The sequence below is a fragment of the Gopherus flavomarginatus genome, chromosome 9, assembly GCF_025201925.1.
Source record: "Gopherus flavomarginatus isolate rGopFla2 chromosome 9, rGopFla2.mat.asm, whole genome shotgun sequence".
Classification (NCBI taxonomy): domain Eukaryota; kingdom Metazoa; phylum Chordata; order Testudines; family Testudinidae; genus Gopherus; species Gopherus flavomarginatus.
Genome location: NC_066625.1, coordinates 39,605,596 through 39,625,730, shown reverse-complemented (window position 1 = coordinate 39,625,730; position 20,135 = coordinate 39,605,596). Strand labels below are relative to the sequence as shown.

At 45.8% G+C, this 20,135-nt stretch overlaps 1 protein-coding gene across 2 annotated transcripts in view; it reads left to right on the top strand.

Annotated features, from left to right (window-relative positions):
* Positions 1 to 20,135, top strand: part of METRN (meteorin, glial cell differentiation regulator) — a 291,968-nt gene that overhangs the window by 18,564 nt on the left and 253,269 nt on the right. Inside the window, exon 4 of one of the 2 annotated variants that reach the window (XR_007776353.1) lies at positions 123 to 7,371. Coding sequence is in view for 1 of the 2 variants with exons in the window: in XM_050968438.1 (XP_050824395.1) it covers positions 123 to 439 (317 nt within the window). In the remaining variant the exon portion in view is untranslated. Of the gene's footprint in view, positions 1 to 122; positions 7,935 to 20,135 lie in introns of those variants that run through there. The other variant, XM_050968438.1, reaches the window with a different exon arrangement.

Sequence of the window (20,135 nt, the reverse complement as noted above, 5' to 3'; positions counted from 1 at the left end):
TTAGCAGGCCAACGCTCAAACCACTGAGCTATCCCTCCCCTCCTGCAAAATCACAGCAGTGCAACAGTTTCCAGGTCTGGATCAGTGAGTAATTGTGTCTGTCCTACCACCTTTCCCCTCAGTCATTCGTGGCAACATCCGGACTGTCTCCAATGATGTTGAGATGCAGGAATCCATCATCAACGTGAGCGCCATGCGCATTCACCGGCAGAAATTCACTTTGTTCCAGCCTGTCAGCAAATCCAGCAAATCCACGGGCAGCATCCACACCCTGCTGCAGTGTGGAGTGAAACCGGGACCTGGCAGCTTCCTCTTCACGGGGTGGCTGCACTTTGGAGAGGCCTGGCTCGGCTGTGCTCCTCGTTACAAAGACTTCCGGCGTATCTACGAGGATGCGCACCAGGCTCATGAGAACCCCTGCGAAGTCTCGCTAGACTGAGCGATGAGGGCAGGGGCATTCAGCCTGACCCTTGGGAATGAGGATCACCAGCTGCAACAATGGTGTCACCAAGGGCTCACATCCACCAGCCTGGGGCTAGCAAGAGTTCTCCCCATCCCATACACACCTGCAGTGGTCCCCATTCCTGCTTCACTTGCTCTGTGCTGAAGAAAGTTGTAAGACACCTTCAGTGCTAACAGTAACCTGGCCTCGGCGGAGGAGATCCCCAGACTGCTGATTATGATCAAGCATAGTAATAGACGCAGGACTGACTAATGGAGAGCAGGACTTCTAGTCAACCCTCCCTTCAAGTAGCTTGAGGGGACAAAAAAATGCCAGTGAAATGACACAGTCTCTCCACAGTTGCTAAGTCATCCTTGCTATCCCAGGATTCATTGCCAAGCGAGTGCCAGCACTGAGGGACTCTCTTCCTGTACTGCGCCTGTTCAGATTAAGCATGGGAGTGGGCTGAGCGTGGAGAGGAGATGATGGATCACCAGAACTGGAAACCGGTGCATGAGCAACTCTGCTCCTCATTTTGCACTGAAACACACCCAAACATTGCAGAAAAGGCTTTGGCAAAACCAGCCAATGATGGGGGAGCCTGTCCGTGAAAATCCTGCCCGAAGAAAGAGGCTATTCTAACTGCACCTGGTTTGATCCTTAGGACCTGATTCAGCAAAGTTATTGAGTGCATGCTGTCAGTCCCATTGATTTCAAAGGGACTAAGGCCTAGAGCCTCAAAGGTATTTAGGCATCTATGTGCTTTGTAGAATCGGAGCCTTGTTGCCCTGACAAAGTTTGTTCTGAAGTAGCCCTGCTTCCTCTCCTTCCCCCGGAGGAACTTCACCCCTCTAGGGAGGGGAGGAAGACCCAGGAAGTGGCAGCTACCATGTTTACTTTCCATTTAGTATTTCTTTGGGTAGAAATGTGAAGACACTGCTCTGTACATACCTTGGGAAAGTGGGGGATAGTTATACCATGGGAAAGTGGGGGAGAGTTGGAACAGGGTTGGGGATATCCGCTGGGTGGGCTCTTGAAAGGATGTAAATTAATGGATCACAGCTAGAAATTTGCCTATCTGTGGTTCTGAACTTGGCTGCCAAAAAGTTGCCCCATGGAGTCCTCACAGGCAGCCTTAAGACTTTGATTAAACCATTATGTGAATGTATACACAAGCTCAGTGCTGCTCTTCAACCTCTTGTCAGCAGAGCCCTCACTCAAAGCCCCATGCACAGACTTTGGCACCACCTCTTTCCACACATTTACCTCCATCCCTCAAACCTGGCATTGTCCCTGCCTTCAGCAACACCCAAAATGCAGAATCACCAAAAAGCTTCTAGGAAACTTTAAAGTAGAGGTAGGCCCAAGCTGAGATTGGCTCTAAACTTCCCCAGAGTTCTGCTTTAGATCCAGATCCAGGGTTCTGGTTCTGATGTGCCAGTCTGGTTTCATTGCTGCACTAAAGAAGTTGACACCATTTTAACATCACTTTTGTGCTGTCTCTGGTCTATGATCATCATCTACGGGCCTTGACAGGACAAGATGGGTGGGAAGAACCTCTGTGAAATTCAGCTTGAAGTGGTCCAGAAGGCAGTCAGTCCAGTGTGACTCATAGAATCATAGAATATCAGGGTTGGAAGCCAAGGCTTTGTCAAGACTCCTGTGTGTACAGCAGCGAACTCTCACCAGGGAAATCTTTGCTAAGCCATTTATTCTGCTTTTTTAAAATGAAGATTTGGGTAGACTGTAGTTTGAAGAAAAGGCTCCTGTATAATAGACCCCATAAACTAATGGCACCTGTGGGAGCCAGAGTGCATGGAAGAGATGTGACTGGAGAGTATAGGTTTGTCTTTCTGCAGCTTGTGTGTTTCTGAGCAGATGGAATCTCAACACACTATAGATATACAGTATTGCCAACCATGTGTGAATTGTAGGAGATGGACTTGCAACATTGTGAGGAGTCCCTATGTAGAATCTGTATCTGTGGAACAGAGATTGTCATGCCATCCCAGATCCGTGTGCTTAATCTGCTACCACTGGTGGTGGAAAGTGGGGAGGCAACAGCTGCTGATGGAAGTATTCAGGCAGAAAGAAGCAAAGATCTTGGGAGGAGTGAGCAAGAAAGCAGAAGCCTGTCATTGGAGAACAGGAGACAGGACTAAGGATCAAGAGATTCAAGAGAGTCTTCTCTTCTAGGTCATTGCTTACAACTGCAGAGAACAATCTCTTTGTTTGATTATTGGGGTATGTGGGAAAGAGATCTGGGTTTTCAGTTTTAAGCTGACACATCCACTTTGTGCTCAGTAGCTGTAGAACGGAAATTTTGAGTTAAAGGAACAGGTCTGAGGGGAGTTTGGGATGAAGTCAGTCACACCAGTTAACTATCAGCAAGCTCCTAATTTAATGTGGAAACTGCTGCTAAAAGCCCAGAAGTTTTAGCCCTGGGCTACACTACAACTTTCAGTTGAGTTTGTAACTCATGAGTGGCACAGCTGACTCTAACCATGGCTTGTGTCTACATACACAACACCATTAATACTCAGTTAACACTTGTGGCAGTTACCTAAATAGTTTTGGCTGAGTTAGGATCTAGGCTGGAACCTGGTTGGCTTTTTGTCACCAGCTCGTAACATGTTTTTGCTGTGCAGGCGGACAGCCCAGCATGCACTCTACTCTAGACCCTGTTGAGGTGTCATGAGAGTGGCCCAGATTTTCCCACAATGCACTGCTACAAACCTAGGGTAAGTGTGAACACACAAACATCTGTAAGATGGTTGCACTGTGAAAAAATCATCACGGGGACATGTCTGTTGTAAAGGGTTAGATGAGACAGATTACAAAACTATTGTTTCACATGTAGTGTTGGATGGGACTAGAGGCCAATGAGTGACAGTGCACATGATTCTGGCCCGCTTCCTATCCAAACATGCTTATCTGGGAGAGGAGAGATATTTGACAATGGAGTGTGGACATCATATGTGCACTGAAGTTATAATGATACCAAATTTGTGATTTTTTTTGAAGACTAAACTTTATGTGTAAAGCATGGTTTTGTTTTGTTTTAATTTGAAATCTTAATATAAAGTGCATATCCACAGCTGTAAAACACTGCCAGGAACATTACCTGTTGCTGTTATATAGGGTGTAGTTAATGGCCATGAGAATCTTTGTAATTGAGTTTGTACATATAATGTCTATTTACAAGATAAGGAAGGAAGCCCTGATTCCGCATAGTTTGTAATAATGAGATTTCTTGTCATCTGTGGTTTTGAAACACCATATAAAAAAAAATCAGTATTTCTAGCAACTCTTGCATCCGTGATTTTTTTTCTGGGGACACTGGGTCAGGCTGTGTTCCTATCTCACTAGTTTAGAAACAAAACTGAGTTTGGGAAAGTTAACAAAAACTAATAACTGAGATTTTGTAAGAGCTTAATAAGTTGGAGAGAGGCTTTCACAGGGCTTTCCAGGTGGATAGCAGCTAACAAGCTTAGCCCATGAAGCACCCAGGTAGAAGCATCATGTGATTGGAGCAAACTCAGTGTCAAATTCAGCCCTGGTGTATCTCTGTTTAACTCAATAGCCTTAGTCCTTTGGTTTAACCTACCCTGATGTCAATGAACCTGTCTGCTCTGAACCAGAAAAGGAGTCAGGGAGCAGCTGTAGTGCAGCATTCAGACTTTCTCGGCATTCTAATGACAGCGGTGTTGGTTTCATTGTATAGTGTAGGTAGGACCATCACCTCATTCCTGAAATATGCTACAGCCTTAAGCCTTAGCATGCTCTACGGACATATCTGTATTACAAACTGGAAGTCACACTTTATATTAAGGTTCTTTTAATAGAGGGTTAATAGACATTTTAATAAATGGTTGATTGTTACGGAGTCCAACAAGTTACTTATAACCTGACTTGTTACCCTCTGTAACACCTTCTGTTGATGTGCTTATAACCACCAATTGCACAATACTATTCATGTCTGTAACATGCTTGTAGCTTTACCAATAATTTATTAACCATTTACATACAGAAGGCTGTTGTGTATGTGAGAGGCAACATTGTGGAGCTCTGTTACAACACAGGAATGCCCTGACCACCTGTGTAATAACATGGATTGCTTTGGCCCTCGTAGATTGAACCAACCCATAGGAGAGTTTGTTTACAGGACTGGAACTGGTAGTGAGGAGGACATGTAAACAGTGGTTGCACTTTCAGAGATTTGAGCCATAGAGTGGCAGCTATGTGGCTGTCCTCTTAGATCTCTTGTCTGTTGAAAGGAAGGGGTCTGAATGGGAGGCTAGTGAAGTATATGGCCAGGTACTTCGCCCCATGGCATAGAGCTTCCATTTTCTTAATCATCAGGTCCCCTTACCTCTCCTGCAGGAGCATCTGCATTGAAATTTCTGCCTTTTTAACACAAGCTAGGGGCCTGGACTTAAACCCAACAGAAGTGAAATGAGGGAGCAGGAGAAGGACCTTGCCCCCTACATTTCTGACCCCCCTACCCTCCCCCCCCACACTTCTAACAGGTCCAGTTGCAGTCAGGCTGTGGAAAACACATTTTTTGGAAGTGAGCAGCATAAAGGGGCAGCTTGGAATTAGGTTAATGATGGCAACTTGGTGGTGCAGAGTCGGGCTCACATTGTAGGGGAGGAGGGAGGGTCGCATTGCTGAAATAGCTCTGGTGGAGGAAGGGTAGGCAAGAGGTGAGAGAGACTCCCATCAGAGGTGCTGTCAGGCCTAATTCTTGTCATACATCACAAACCACAAGGCCTTATTGTGCTAGGCTGTTAAACCCAATTTTCCCAGCGAAGCACAGAGATCACGTCTTGACACTTCCATGCTCCCACATTTCCAGCCCTCCTTTTGCCTCTCCCAATCTTTTCTATAAATTAATTCATACCACTAATTTTTGCTTTCTCCTTCTCTCCTTCCCATACCCTTCTCCCAAAGCAGATGTTTCCCTTGGACATGACTTGCTAGAGTGTCGGGGGAAGGTGGGGAGGTAAACATGGTTGTCTGATGGCACTCCCACTCCTCCCCTGCCCCTTTCAAATTTTCCTTCTGGCTTCATCAACTCCCTTGACCCAGGGATAAAAAAGCTGCAAGTCTCCCTGCTGGGAAAGAGAAATTTGTAATGGTTCCCAAACGCTTTGGCCTCCCCACATTCTCACAGGATAGCACCAAACACTTGCTCCTCTGGTCAGCCCCTCAGCCTGACAATTCACTTCCTGGACCATCAATTCTCTTAACTGGAGCTGTAACATGCTCCAAACTCTCTCACACAGATAGGCCAAATCCACTGTCCCACAGCTGTTCACACAAGGAAGGAATAAACAGAGGCTGCTTTACAGAGAGAGAGAGAACCAAATAATTTCCAAGCCTCCAACACAGTACTCCCAGAACGGGGCAGAGGGGACTCTGTAGGCAGGAGGGGCAGGGACACCCCCTCCCAGGGTGGGGCAGAGACACCCTCCTGCTGTCTGCTAATAGTTATCATCATCATTTGCTTTGTGGCACTGCCTAAGAACTCTATGGGGCCAGGTGCCACACCGCCAAGAAGCCAGTCCATTGTGGTATTCCCTGTGCCATACAATAATCAGCAAGTGCATGAAGCTGGGGAAAGGGACTGGGCCAACAGAAACCCTCTAATACTTGTCAGCAGCAGTACCCAATTCCTGCACTGTTGCCAACATGTGGCAGCCCTGACTCGGGGCCCAGCTAGACAAGTCAGGCTAATTTGCTCTCTGTGGCCCATTAGCTCCTTGACCTCTCTGCTGAGAAACTGCCACAGTAGAAGCCAATTAGTGCCACGTGTGGAGGTGCAGTTTGAGATGTGGACACTGTGGGTCAGATGTTCCAGTCCTTTGCTCAGCTGAGCACACCAATGGGGAAGTAGGTGGCTTTAAGCCATTGTCTGCCAGGGCCTGCCTGGTTCCTGATGCAAGTTGCCACAGGGCTGTTTTAGCTTAAGCTCTGGCTATAGTGGTCTTTGGGACTACCCAGCTGGACTCAGGCCATCCCCTCTCTATAGTACATGTCTACACTGGGAACTGCAAATATGAGCAGCATAAAGCCATTGTGACAACTCTAAATTGTCCATGGAGCACCCTTAAGCTGAGGCTATTCCCCTCTGGGAAGGAGGCTCTGTCTCCTTTACACTAACAGAGGCCATAATCAGGATCCCTGTGCATCGGGAACTGAAAAGAAAGCTCCAAAAACATTTTGCACCAGGCCTAAACTACAATCAAAAGGTGGCTTTGAATTGAGACCCAGCAGGTGAAAGACTCAATCTCACTAACAATTGGAAACCAAAGTTTTATCCTATAGAAGTGACACTTCTGCTGTCTTCCCTGGAGGCCAGAGAGAGATGTGCATCTCTGGTAGGGAGTAATTGAGGTGATTCAGGTGGTGCCTTTGGGGAAGGACAATCTGAGTTCTGGTCCCACTGCTACCACCAAGTGGCTGTTGTGCAGCATAATTACAACACATAAGAAGTTCATCTAGGACTGCAGATTTGCTACAGTGGTTTGCAGGGGCCCCACCTTTCATCCATGGATCTCAAAGCACTTTACAAACAAGAGTGAATGAAGCCTTGCATGGCAAGGTAAGTCTGTATTAGCCCCACTTTACATGTTGGGCAACTGAGGTGACATGACTTGTCTGATGTCACAGAGTGAGTCAGTAGAAGAACCAGATAGAAAATCCAGAACTTTTGGCATCTAATCTCCAGTTCTAAGCACTAGACTAGACACACACCTGTGACGCATGGCTAGAAAGGGTTAAACAGCTTTCAGGCTGAATGACCCAAAACCCACCTTTAAAGTCATGTTAGAATGGTATGTGAATGATAATTAGGACCATTCATGCTAAATAGGCTAGAACTTTGAAATGCAAACCTATATTGTTAGAAGTAATACTAATTGTGTGTATCTTAGATGCTACCCCTAAAAAGACAGTTCCTGTCTGTCACTATAACTATTGATTCAGAGGTCAAAAGGGACTATTAACATTTGGACGAATCTTGGGTAAAATAATGTCATTGTCTATATGTCTCTTTGAAGTTTGTAATAGCCTGCCTAATGGATAAATTGCCCTATGTTAATTTGCGTAACTAATTATTGGTGGAGTTTAGAAAGCAAAAGGTTACATCAATTGTTTAACCAGGACTGTGTGATCAAGTGGATTTTAGGACACTGTATAAAAGTCCTGATCCTGTTCATCTCAGATCTGCTTAAGCTTCATCAAGGGGAAGTTTGAGTTGCAAGACTGAGGTCCCAGTTATGTTGGTATGCCCTGAATATGATATTTGGGCATTGGACTATAACCCATGAACTGAATTCTAAAGGAACTCTTTGCAACTACAACGTTCACCATCTCTGTTATGAATCTGAAGCTCAATGGATTAACTCATGTCTATATGTGTATTGATCTTTTAACCATACTCTTTCTCTTTTGTTTTTTTAATAAATTTTAGTTTAGTTAATAAGAATTGGCTGTAGCATGTATTTGGGTAAAATATGAAACATTCATTAACCTGGGAGGTAATGTGTCTGATCCTTTGGGACTGGTAGAACCTTTTCATTTAAATGATTAAATAAGATTTTCAGAAATCATCATATTTGACTTAGGTATCTGGATGGAGGCATGAGGCTGGATCACTTTAAGGGAACTGTGTTGTTTGGACTTCTGAATAACTAGTAAGGTAATAAAGAAGCTGTTTTATGCTGGCTTGATAAATCTAAATATTGGAATATCCTTCAGCTTTTTGGGGTTTGTCTGCCCCATTTTGTGCAGTTCACCCTAATTGAGTGACCATAGCTGGCCCTCACTGGGACCCTGTGTCATGGACTCACAGGTCATGCCCATTTTTGGCCAGTAAGGTCCCTGGAGAGAACCCTTTTCAGTGTGACAGCCCTTCTCGGGGATCCACTCTCTCGGGGATTAAGCACTTCCACCTCCTGGAACCACACCTTTGTGAGCCTTAGCACACCTGTCCCTCACTGTGGACCCCCTCAGGGAGTCGACTCACTCTGGACCCCCAGGGCCTCCTGTCCCAGAGGGAATAATGCAATCCCGTTCTCTAGACCGGAGTGACTCTCAGCCAGCGTAAAATAGGAGGGTTTATTGAGTGTTTGAACACAGCATAGGAAACTCTCAGGGCCCACAGGCCTGGCCTCCATCAGCACAGTACATCTAAGTCTCTCCTGCATCCAGGGTGGGCTCTGCCTGCACTCTCTCCAGTCATGAGCTCCCCTCCCCCTTTCCAGCTGGCTATCTGATATCACCTCCCGCAAGTCTCGCCTCTGTCCGTTGTCACACGCCTCTGGTTGGAACTGGCTGGTCACACTACCGGGGTCCTCTCTCCACAGCCCATTGTCCTCCCACTGGTCAGAACTGGCTGTGACTCCCAAGCTGGGCCTCCTGGTCACCAGGTCACCTGTTCCTGGGGTATCCATTCTCCAAGCCATTGGCTGGGGTCCCAAGTTCCGTCGCTGGTACTCTATAACAACAAACTCCCTCTCCCATCACCACGTTAAACCAGTAACATCCAGGGAAACTGTGTCCCACCCCCTCTGCATGCAAACCATTGAAAAAATCAAGAGAACCCCCTCACTTCATCACACGCTGGCCACAACACCCCTATGACATCTAGAGGCTGGCTGGACATTGAACCAAATAGACTATTCCACAATCTGAAAATGCATGTGGCAATGTATAAAAAACAACAACATTGTGCCGCCATGAGGGTTTAATCACACAAGCCTAATGACTCATCCAGTTCATGAGACACACACACACGCACACACACAGAGTGGCTTGTTACTAGCACACCTAAGCCACAACTGGCTTTTTGGCCTGAAGCAGAACAGACAGACTGCCAGCTGGAGCACTCACAGCTGGTCTAAAGGACAAAACAGATGACAGAGAACAATGGGTTGGTGCAGTGAGATACAGGGAATTCCGTTAAAGGATTCTTGTGACATAAACCAACAGTGCTGAGCCAAAGTCCTCATAGTATGGAAGTGGGAGACCCTGCTGGCATAGATACATGCAGAAAGGAATGATGGTGTGGTGATTAAAGAGCTGGTAATCCTATGGGAAACCTTTTATACAATCTCTTTTAAGGATGCCTTACCCAGGTGAAAACTGGTCCAAGACAAATAGGATGCTAAAAGCATTTGATGGGGAAATTACCTGTATTTTTGCCTGGTCTGTTCAAAGCCAGTTAATGTTGCTAAGTGATAACAGTGTCCTTATTTATCCCATCATTTACTGAATCCAAGCACTTAAAAATGATTAAGGCTAGTATTATTCTTATACTGACTATATAATGAGCAAGCACGTTCTTCTTATGAAGTATAAAGAAATGCATCTCTTATGATAACACCATCACCTTAATTCTGACCCCTGGGGTGCTGTTTTATATTGAATTGTTCTTCAGAGTATTTTTGTTATCTTGATTTAGGTGTTTGCATATTTTTCTTTAAGGATTACAATTAAATAGGAAATATTATCAGTTTATATTTATCAACCAGCAGAAGAATATGTGGTAAAGCCCTTGCAATTACTGATCTTAAGAATGATGTTGTATATGTAATTTAAAGGGAAAGTGTTATCAATTTATGATAAATTATGTATGTGGTCTTGCATTTGAGATTAATATGTTTATCACACACACACGCACACACACACACACACACACACACACGGGTTTCAAAATTTGTGTGCATATTATGAGATTACAGAGGAAAGAATTATATTTCTTTTGGTTCAGAATTAAGGCTGTTGTATTATGTTAAAATATGCCCTTCTTTGTGCATCAAAAGAATGTGTGTTTTTATTATGAAGGCCAGATCCTGCAAATCTTTACTTACTCAAGCCATTCTCACTCTCTCTTGGCTTTAACAGGACTTTTCACATGATAAAAAATTGTAGGGTTGGGCCCTAAAACTGATATCATGATACTGGAATCAAACTGAAAAATGACAGAGAGACATAGGGACAGGGGCCTCTATGCTATAAACACATAAATGTGCCTAACACTGCCATTGGATCAATGGAATTACTCACAGTAGTAACATTAACCATGTGACAGTGTTTGTAGGATCAGGGCCAGAAAGAGAGGAAAAAGGGTGAAAATTTTGTTTGGAAAGAGTAGGAAAGAAAGAGAGGAGGCTGAAAGTGAAAATGGAAAGACAATAAATGAGAGGCACAAATAAAGGGAAATGCACTATCCATGTGGCCTTTTACTTAAACCTTATATAAATGTTTCTTTGACCCCTACCTCTATCTAATACATTCCTCTTGTTTAAATTATTGCACTTAATGTTCAGAACATCCGGTGGGGTTTCTGCCCAGGAAAAGAATATATTGTTTTTCTTTAAATATGTTTATTTGGCCAAATCAGATTGTTTTTCTTTGGCAGAAAAGAATGTTATTCTGCTTTTTCACCAACGCAGATTTTTTGTGTTGTTTTTGGTGCCCTTTGCTCTTTGTCAGAATCAGTCGCCCATCCCCATTTCCCTCGTCTCTCTCATTCCAAAGGCGTTTGGGAAAAGGCCAAAGCTGCAGTGTTACAGAAAAGCTTCCTTACAAGAGCTCCAGAGGAAAGGAGAGAAAACAGAGTGAGCCCCAGGAAGGCTACAAACTTGGAACAAAATCAGAAAACAATTATACCATAGGCAGAGAAATACAGTCTCCAAATGTATATAGTCCTACAGGAACTTAAGAGACATTAGGGGAGCTCTTTACAGCCTGGGCTCCTATGCCATTCCTTGCAATGAGTCTCAGTGGGACTGGTGTAGCCATCAGCTACTCTGTAGTCAGAATTCCTGCATCATTCTTTCTGTAATGGGGAGAGAAGGGTCTAGTGTAGGGGTGGCCAACCAGTGGCTCTGGAGCCACTTGGCTTTTCAGAAGTTAATATGTATCTCCTTGTATAGGCACCGACTCCAGGGCTGGAGCTATAGGTGCCAACTTTCCAATGTGCTGGGGGGTGCTCACTGCTCAACCCCTGGCTCTGCCACAGGCCCTGCCCCTGCCCCTGCCACAGGCCCTGCCCCCACTCCACCCCTTCCCACCCCTTCCCCTGAGCCTGTCATGCCCTCGCTCCTCTCCCTTCCTCACAGAGCCTCCTGCATGTCACTAAACAGCTGATCAGGACGTGTGGAGAGGGAGGGGAAGGCGCTGACTGGTGGGGCTGCTGATGGGCGGGAGGCGCTGGGACCGTGGGGATAAAGCTGATGCGGGGCTGCTGATGTATTACTGTGGCTCTTTGGCAATGTGCATTAGTAATTTCTGGCTCCTTCTCAGGCGCAGGGTGGCCACCTATGGTCTAGTGGTTAGAGTGCTAGCCTCAGACTGAGGGAATTATGGTTCAATTCCATACTCTACCACAGACTCCCTGTGTAAACTTGGGCAAATAAATTAGACCTAGACATTTAGGGGCCTAACTGTATCTCTTTGTGCCTCAATTTCCCCATCTGCAAAATGGGGATAATAGCACTGCCTAGCCTCACAGGGGTGTTGTGAGGAGAAATAAAGTAAAAACTGGGAGGTGCTCAGATATTACAATTTTGCCAGCCATACAAGTACATAAAATCTAGATGGATAGATGAGAGGCCTGAAATGCAAGAGCTGTGAGCTCCCTCATCCCCTACAGTCCCCCTCCTCTTCCCTCGGGCATAATCAGAATGCCTGTACCATGCCCTATTGCTGGAACTGGAATTACTATGACTCCTATGCTGCCAGAATGTATATAGCATTCCCTGCAGCACCTCCTGCTGGCAGAGAGTGTACCTGAGTATAGCTGAGAACTCCCTATAGCCAGAGCTGTTACATCATTTCTTTGTGACACCCTATCATAAACAGATAGTTAAGGGTTAACGTCTCTTTTACCTGTAAAGGGTTAAGAAGCTCAGTAAATCTGGCTGACACCTGACCAGAGGACCAATGGGGGGACAAGATACTTTCAAATCTTGGTGGAGGGAAGTCTTTTGTTTGTGCTCTTTGTTTTTGGGGGTTGTTCGCTCTTGGGACTAAGAGGGACCAGACTGTCAATCCAGGCTCTCCAAATCTTTCTAAATCAGTCTCTCATGTTTCAAACTTGTGAGTAACAGCCAGGCAAGGCGTGTTAGTCTTATTTTTGTTTTCTCAACTTGTAAATGTTCCTTTTTGCTGAGAGGATTTTACCCCTGTTTGCTGTAACTTTGAACCTAAGGCTAGAGGGGGTTCCTCTGGGCTATATGAATCTGATTACCCTGTAAAGTATTTTTCATCCTGATTTTACAGAGATGATTTTTACCTTTCTTTCTTTAATTAAAAGCTTTCTTTTTAATAACCTGATTGATTTTTCCTTGTTTTAAGATCCAAGGGGATTGGATCTGGACTCACCAGGAATTGGTGGGGGAAAGGAGGGGGGGATGGTTAAATTCTCCTTGTGTTAAGATCCAAGGGGTTGGATCGGTGTTCACCAGGAACTTGGTGAAAAAGCCTCTCAAGGCTGCCCAGGGAGGGGAAGGTTTTTAGGGGACAGGAAGTGTTCCAGACACTGGAATTTCTGGATGGTGGCAGTGTTACCAGATCTAAGCTAGTAATTAAGCCTAGAAGTGTCCATGCAGGTCCCCACATCTGTACCCTAAAGTTCAGAGTTGAGGAGGAACCTTGACATGGTGAGCAGCGGTGAGGGATTTATTAGGAACCAAAAGCCAGTAGGATTTTTTTTTCTCCTTTCTAGCTGCTTAGAAAGCAGCCTGAAGGCAGAGGTGTTAAGTTTTGTTAACAAGGGTCTTTGTTAAGAGGAGGCTTCAAGCTGTGAGCAAGCAGCCAGCAAAAGGAATTTACAAGCTGAATTGTTTTCTTTCTTTCTACCTCTCGGGTATAGCTAGTTAGAAAGTCTCTGTTAACCAAGCAGCCCTGAGCTGAGTGAATCCCAGTTTCAGTGAACTGCAGAGGGGTGTGGCCAGCACAAGAAAGCAGGAAAATGAGTACCAATGGAGCAACTAACAAACTAGAACTAGCTAGTCTGGAAGCAACAGAGAAAGACAACGAACATAAGAGACGGATGGAACTAAAACAATTAAAAATTAATGCAGAAATAGCCCAGGGAAGAAGCTGCCCACAAGAGAGCTATGCAGATGAAACAAAAAGAGATGAAGATGAAACAAAAAGAAATGAAGATAAAACAAAAAGAGATGGAGAAGAAGGAAAATAAAAAGAAAAAAAGAAGAGAAAGCCAAAGAGGCTGAGCACCGGAGGGCTATGGTGATCCAGAGAGAGGCCCACAAGCAGGCCCTGGAATTAGCAAGGGCTAAGCAGGATGTACCAGCCAACCCTAACAACCCTTCTCTAGGTACTGTTTCCCATCCCAGAAAATTCCCCACCTACAAGGCAGCTGATGATACTGAGGCCTTCTTAGAAAATTTTGAAAAGGCCTGCCTTGGGTACAGCATCTCTACAGACTAGTACATGATAGAGCTGAGGCCACAGCTCAGTGGACCCTGAGCAGAGATGGCGGCTGAAATGCCTAAGGAACACATGAACGATTATAAACTTTTTCAAACCAAGGCCAGAATCAGAATGTGGCTAACACCTGAGCATGCCCGTCGGAGGTTCAGAGCCCTAAGGTGGAAACCAGATGTGTCATTTACCTGACACACCTACCACACTGGAAAGAATTGGGAGGCCTGGATATCAGGAGCAAGTGCTAAATCTCTGGACGAGCTGTCCTTCCTAATGCAAATGGAGCAGTTCTCAGAGGGTGTTCCTGAGGAAATAGAAAGGTACATCCTAGATGGGAAGCCCAAAACTGTAACCGAGGTGGGGGAGATTGGAGCCAGATGGGTGGAAGTAGCAGAAAAGAAAAAAACTACTAGCAAGGGGAGTGAATATCAGAGGGGGCAAACCGAAAATAAACCCTATCACCGGGGGCAACCCAAGACCCCACCTACAACCCAAGGAAAGCCCCAGACACCCTATTGTCCCATCTCACCAGTCTCCAGCAACCCACCTTGACCCAGTGACCAGTAAGCTGGGCAATGTTTTAAATGTAATGAACTGGGACATATAAAGGCCCACTGCCCCAGGAACCCCAACCGATTACAGTTCATTACACCACAATCACACCAAAGATCCCCAGGCCCAGATGCCTCTCAAATACCCTCAGAGCGAAGGGAAAACTTGAGAGTGGGCAGAAAGAAGGTTATCGCGTGGAGGGACACTAGGGCACAAGTGTCAGCTATCCACCAATCCTTAGTGGACCCCAAATTCATCAACCCAGAGGCCCAAGTGACAATTCACCCATTCATCTCAAAATCTGTAAACTTGTCTACAGCTGAGTTGCCTGTCCAGTACAAGGGCTGGTCAGGAATGTGGACTTTTGCAGTCTATGACAATTATCCCATCCCCGTGCTACTGGGGGAAGACCTGGCCAATCATGTAAGCTGGCCAAGAGGGTGGGAATGGTCACACACAGCCAGGCCAAGCAAGCTTCCACACCCATCCCTGTTCCTGAGCCGTCCACAAGGGCCCCGTCTGTGTTACCAGAGACCCAGACAGAGGTGGTGGAACCAGATCCCCTGCCAATGACTGCAACAGCCATAGTGCATCCAGTCCCAGAACCAGAACTGGAAAAGCAACCAGCACCAGAACCGTTGCCAGCACTGACTCCAGTGCTTGCAAACCCATCTACAACCCCAACGCCAGAGGGCACCAGCGGGCCTGAACTGGGAGAAGCAGAAGACAACCCTACCCAAGAGGCTCAGCCAGAGCCTGAAATATCACATAGTGCACCAGCGGAGAGCGGTTCACAATCAACGAAAACAACCTCATCATCTACATCGCTTCCACAGGGACCAAGCCCAAGTCCACAGTCTAATGAGGAGCAGATGTCTCCAGCATCAAGGGAACAGTTCCAGGCTGAGCAGGAAGCAGATGACAGCCTTCAGAAAGCTTGGGTGGTGGCACGGAGCACCCAACCGCCTCTCAGCTCTTCCAACTGATTCCAGTTTGTTGTAGAACAAGGACTTTTATACAAGGAGACTCTTTCTGGTGGACACCAGGAAGACTGGCGTCTTCAAAGACAGTTGGTAGTTCCAACTAAGTACCGGGTAAAGCTCTTGAGCTTAGCTCATGATCATCCCAGTGGCCATTCTGGGGTGAATAGAACCAAAGACCGTTTGGGGAAATCCTTCCACTGGGAGGGAATGGGCAAGGACGTTGCTAATTATGTCCGGTCTTATGAGGTGTGCCAACGAGTAGGAAAGCCCCAAGACCAGGTCAAAGCCCCTCTCCAGCCACTCCCCATAATTGAGGTCCCATTTCAGCAAGTAGCTGTGGATATTCTGGGTCCTTTCCCAAAAGAGACCCCCAGAGGAAAGCAGTACATACTGACTTTCATGGACTTTGCTACCCGATGGCCGGAAGCAGTAGCTCTAAGCAATACCAGGGCTAAAACTATGTGCCAGGCCTTAGCAGACATTTTTGCCAGGGTAGGTTGGCCCTCCGACATCCTTACAGATTTGGGAACTAATTTCCTGGCAGGGACTGTGAAAAATCTGTGGGAAGCTCATGGGGTGAATCACTTGGTTGCCACCCCTTACCACCATCAACCTAACGGCCTGGTGGAGAGGTTTAATGGAACTTTGGGGGCCATGTTACGTAAATTCGTAAGTGAACACTCCAATGATTGGGACCTAGTGTTGCAGCAGTTGCTTTTTGCCTACAGGCTGTACCACATCCCAGTTTAGGGTTTTCACCATTCGACCTTGTGTATGGCCATGAGGTTAAGGGGCCATTACAGTTGGTGAAGCAGAAATGGGAGGGGTTTACGCCTTCTTCAGGAACTAACATTTTAGACTTTGTAAGCAACCTACAAAGCACCTTCCGACACTCTTTAGCCCTTGCTAAAGAAAACCTAAAGGATGCTCAGGAAGAGCAAAAGGCCTGCTTTGATAAACATACCAGAGAGCGTTCCTTCAAAGTAGGGGACCAGGTTATGGTCTTAAAGGCGCTACAGGCCCATAAGATAGAAGCATCATGGGAAGGGCCATTCACGGTCCAAGAGTTCCTGGGAGCTGTCAACTATCTCATAGCATTCCCTACCTCAACCCTAAAGCCTAAAGTGTACCATGTTAATTCTCTAAAGCCCTTTTATTCCAGAGACTTAAAGGTTTGTCAGTTTACAGCCCATGGAGGAGATGACGCTGAGTGGCCTGAAGGTGTCTACTACGACGCAAAAAGTGACGGTGGCGTGGAAGAGGTGAACCTCTCTGCGACCCTTGGATGTCTGCAATGACAGCAGATCAAGGAGCTGTGCACTAGCTTTGCGCCAATGTTCTCAGCCACCCCAGGACGGACCGAACGGGCATACCACTCCATTGACACAAGTAATGCTCACCCAATTAGAACCCCACCCTACCGGGTGTCTCCTCATGCCCAAGCTGCTATAGAACGGGAGATCCAAAGCATGCTACAGATGGGTATAATCCGCCCCTCTAACAGTGCATGGGCATCCCCAGTGGTTCTAGTTCCCAAACCAGATGGGGAAATACGCTTTTGCGTGGACTACTGTAAGCTAAATGCTGTAACTCGTCCCGACAACTATCCAATTCCAAGCACAGATGAGCTATTGAAGAAATTGGGACGCGCCCAGTTCATCTCTACATTAGACTTAACCAAGCTGTACTGGCAAGTACTGCTAGATGAACCCACCAAAGAAAGGTCAGCCTTCATCACCCATGCAGGGGTGTATGAATTTAATGTGCTTCCTTTCAGGCTGCAAAATGCACCCGCCACCTTCCAAAGACTTATAGATGGTCTCCTAGCAGGATTGGGAGAATCTGCAGTTGCCTACCTCGATGGTGTGGCCATTTTTTCTGATTCTGGGCAGAACACTTGGAGCACCTGGAAAAAGTCTTCGAGTGCATCAGGCAGGCAGGTCTAATTGTTAAGGCTAAAAAGTGTCAGATAGGCCAAAACAGAGTGACTTACCTTGGACACCAGGTGGGTCAAGGAACGATAAATCCCCTACAGGCCAAAGTGGATGCTATCCAAAAGTGGCCTGTCCTAAAGTCAAAAAAACAGGTCCAATCCTTCTTAGGCTTGACCGGATCTTACAGGCGATTTGTACCACACTACAGCCAAATCGCTGCTCCACTAACAGACCTAACCAGAAAGACCCAGCCAAATGCAGTTAAGTGGACTGATAAGTGTCAGAAGGCCTTTACCCAGCTTAAGGCAACACTCATGTCTGACCCTGTGCTAAGGGCCCCAGACTTTGACAAACCATTTCTAGTAACCACAGATGTGTCTGAGCGTGGTGTAGGAGCAGTTTTAATGCAGGAAGAACCGGATCAAGAATTTCATCCTGTCATGTTTCTCAGCAAGAAACTGTCTGAGAGGGAAAGCCACTGGTCAATCAATGAAAAAGAATGCTACGCCATTGTGTACGCCCTGGAAAAGCTATGCCCATACGTTTGGGGACGGCGTTTCCAGCTACAAACCGACCATGCTGCGCTAAAGTGGCTTCATACTGCCAAGGGAAACAGCAAAAAACTTCTTTGATGGAGTTTAGCTCTCCAAGATTTTGATTTCGAAATTCAACACATTTCAGGAGCTTCTAACAAAGTAGCTGATGCACTCTCCCGTGAAAGTTTCCCAGAATCAACTGGTTAAAAATCGTCCTTGAAATGTGAAAAATCTTGTAGTTTTACATAATTAGTAGTATATGTAAAGGTGCATGTGTTTTATTAAGCTGTTTCTTCTAAAGTTCTAGGAAGAAATCACCGCCAGTGTGGTTCCACACTGTCTGAGATTTGGGGGGCGTGTCATAAACAGATAGTTAAGGGTTAATGTCTCTTTTACCTGTAAAGGATTAAGAAGCTCAGTAAACCTGGCTGACACCTGACCAGAGGACCAATGGGGGGACAAGATACTTTCAAATCTTGGTGGAGGGAAGTCTTTTGTTTGTGCTCTTTGTTTTTGGGGGTTGTTCGCTCTTGGGACTAAGAGGGACCAGACGTCAATCCAGGCTCTCCAAATCTTTCTGAATCAGTCTCTCATGTTTCAAACTTGTGAGTAACAGCCAGGCAAGGCGTGTTAGTCTTATTTTTGTTTTCTCAACTTGTAAATGTTCCTTTTTGCTGAGAGGATTTTACCTCTATTTGCTGTAACTTTGAACCTAAGGCTAGAGGGGGTTCCTCTGGGCTATATGAATCTGATTACCCTGTAAAGTATTTTTCATCCTGATTTTACAGAGATGATTTTTACCTTTCTTTCTTTAATTAAAAGCTTTCTTTTTAAGAACCTGATTGATTTTTCCTTGTTTTAAGATCCAAGGGGATTGGATCTGGACTCACCAGGAATTGGTGGGGGAAAGGAGGGGGGGGATGGTTAAATTCTCCTTGTGTTAAGATCCAAGGGGTTGGATCGGTGTTCACCAGGAACTTGGTGAAAAAGCCTCTCAAGGCTGCCCAGGGAGGGGAAGGTTTTTAGGGGACAGGAAGTGTTCCAGACACTGGAATTTCTGGATGGTGGCAGTGTTACCAGATCTAAGCTAGTAATTAAGCTTAGAAGTGTCCATGCAGGTCCCCACATCTGTACCCTAAAGTTCAGAGTGGGGGAGGAACCTTGACACACCCAGGCGGAAAAAGGTGGAACCAGAACAGCAGTGAGCTCTCTACAGCTGCTGTATCAAGGTTCAGCTTGAAGCTGAATTAATTATAATGCCTAGAGAACCTTCTGAACTTGGCACAGAATGTCAATACACCTATTTAAAGAGAAAAAAAGCACATTGAAAAAATACAGGCCTGTTAATATTTCCTTAGCAGGATGAAAAACAATGTGTCAGCCACCACCACTGCAAGCTGTTGGGAAAGAAAAATAATTAAGAGAAACAACAACAGAGTGGAGAATGGGCTACTTTTGTATAAACAAGATAAGAAAAGGGGGCTTTCTGAACCGGGTGGCTAGGCCCATTCAGATCAATCTACACAGGCTGGCTAGCAGTTTTCAAGTTTGGCATGAGAGGGAGAAGCAGTGTTTGAAAACCACTTTCAACTACAGCTTTGTTTCCTAGTACAGCCTATAGCTGTGGCATAAGGCTCAAAGCCAAAATCCATCAAAGTTTGAGGTTTTCTGATGGTTCTGGCCTATTGCCACTCCAGTCACACAAGCCTGGCAGACTTTGCTATTTAAACTAAAATATCTTCCTGTAAGGACTTGTCTAGTAAGCAGGATTCTGTGCCCAAAAGCTGATGACCCTTTATAATTTCTGGGTACACTGGGCATCGTCATTCAGCCCTGGGCTCTTCCACCTTGCTCTGCCAAACAGACCCTAGCCCTGGCCTAGAGTAACTACCCTCTCCTTGAGTGAGAGGAGACTTTCACATCCAAACTCATTCAATTGCGTCAAACAACTACATATAAACTTAAGGCCAACGTGGAACCTAACCATACTTTGAAACCTAAGTAAGATAACAGTCTTCCATGCAGCCAGTGAAAACAACTTTCTCTTTGCATCCAAATTCAGACTAGGCAGCCAGACCCTGACAAAGGAATCCATCTTCTCACATCAGGCCTCCCATTGTTCTCTTACAAGAACCAGGATTCCAGGAAGACAAGCAGCAAGGTAAACAGACACAGAATCAAGTCTCATGATATATACATGCCCATGGAGGAGTCCAGGCACTAG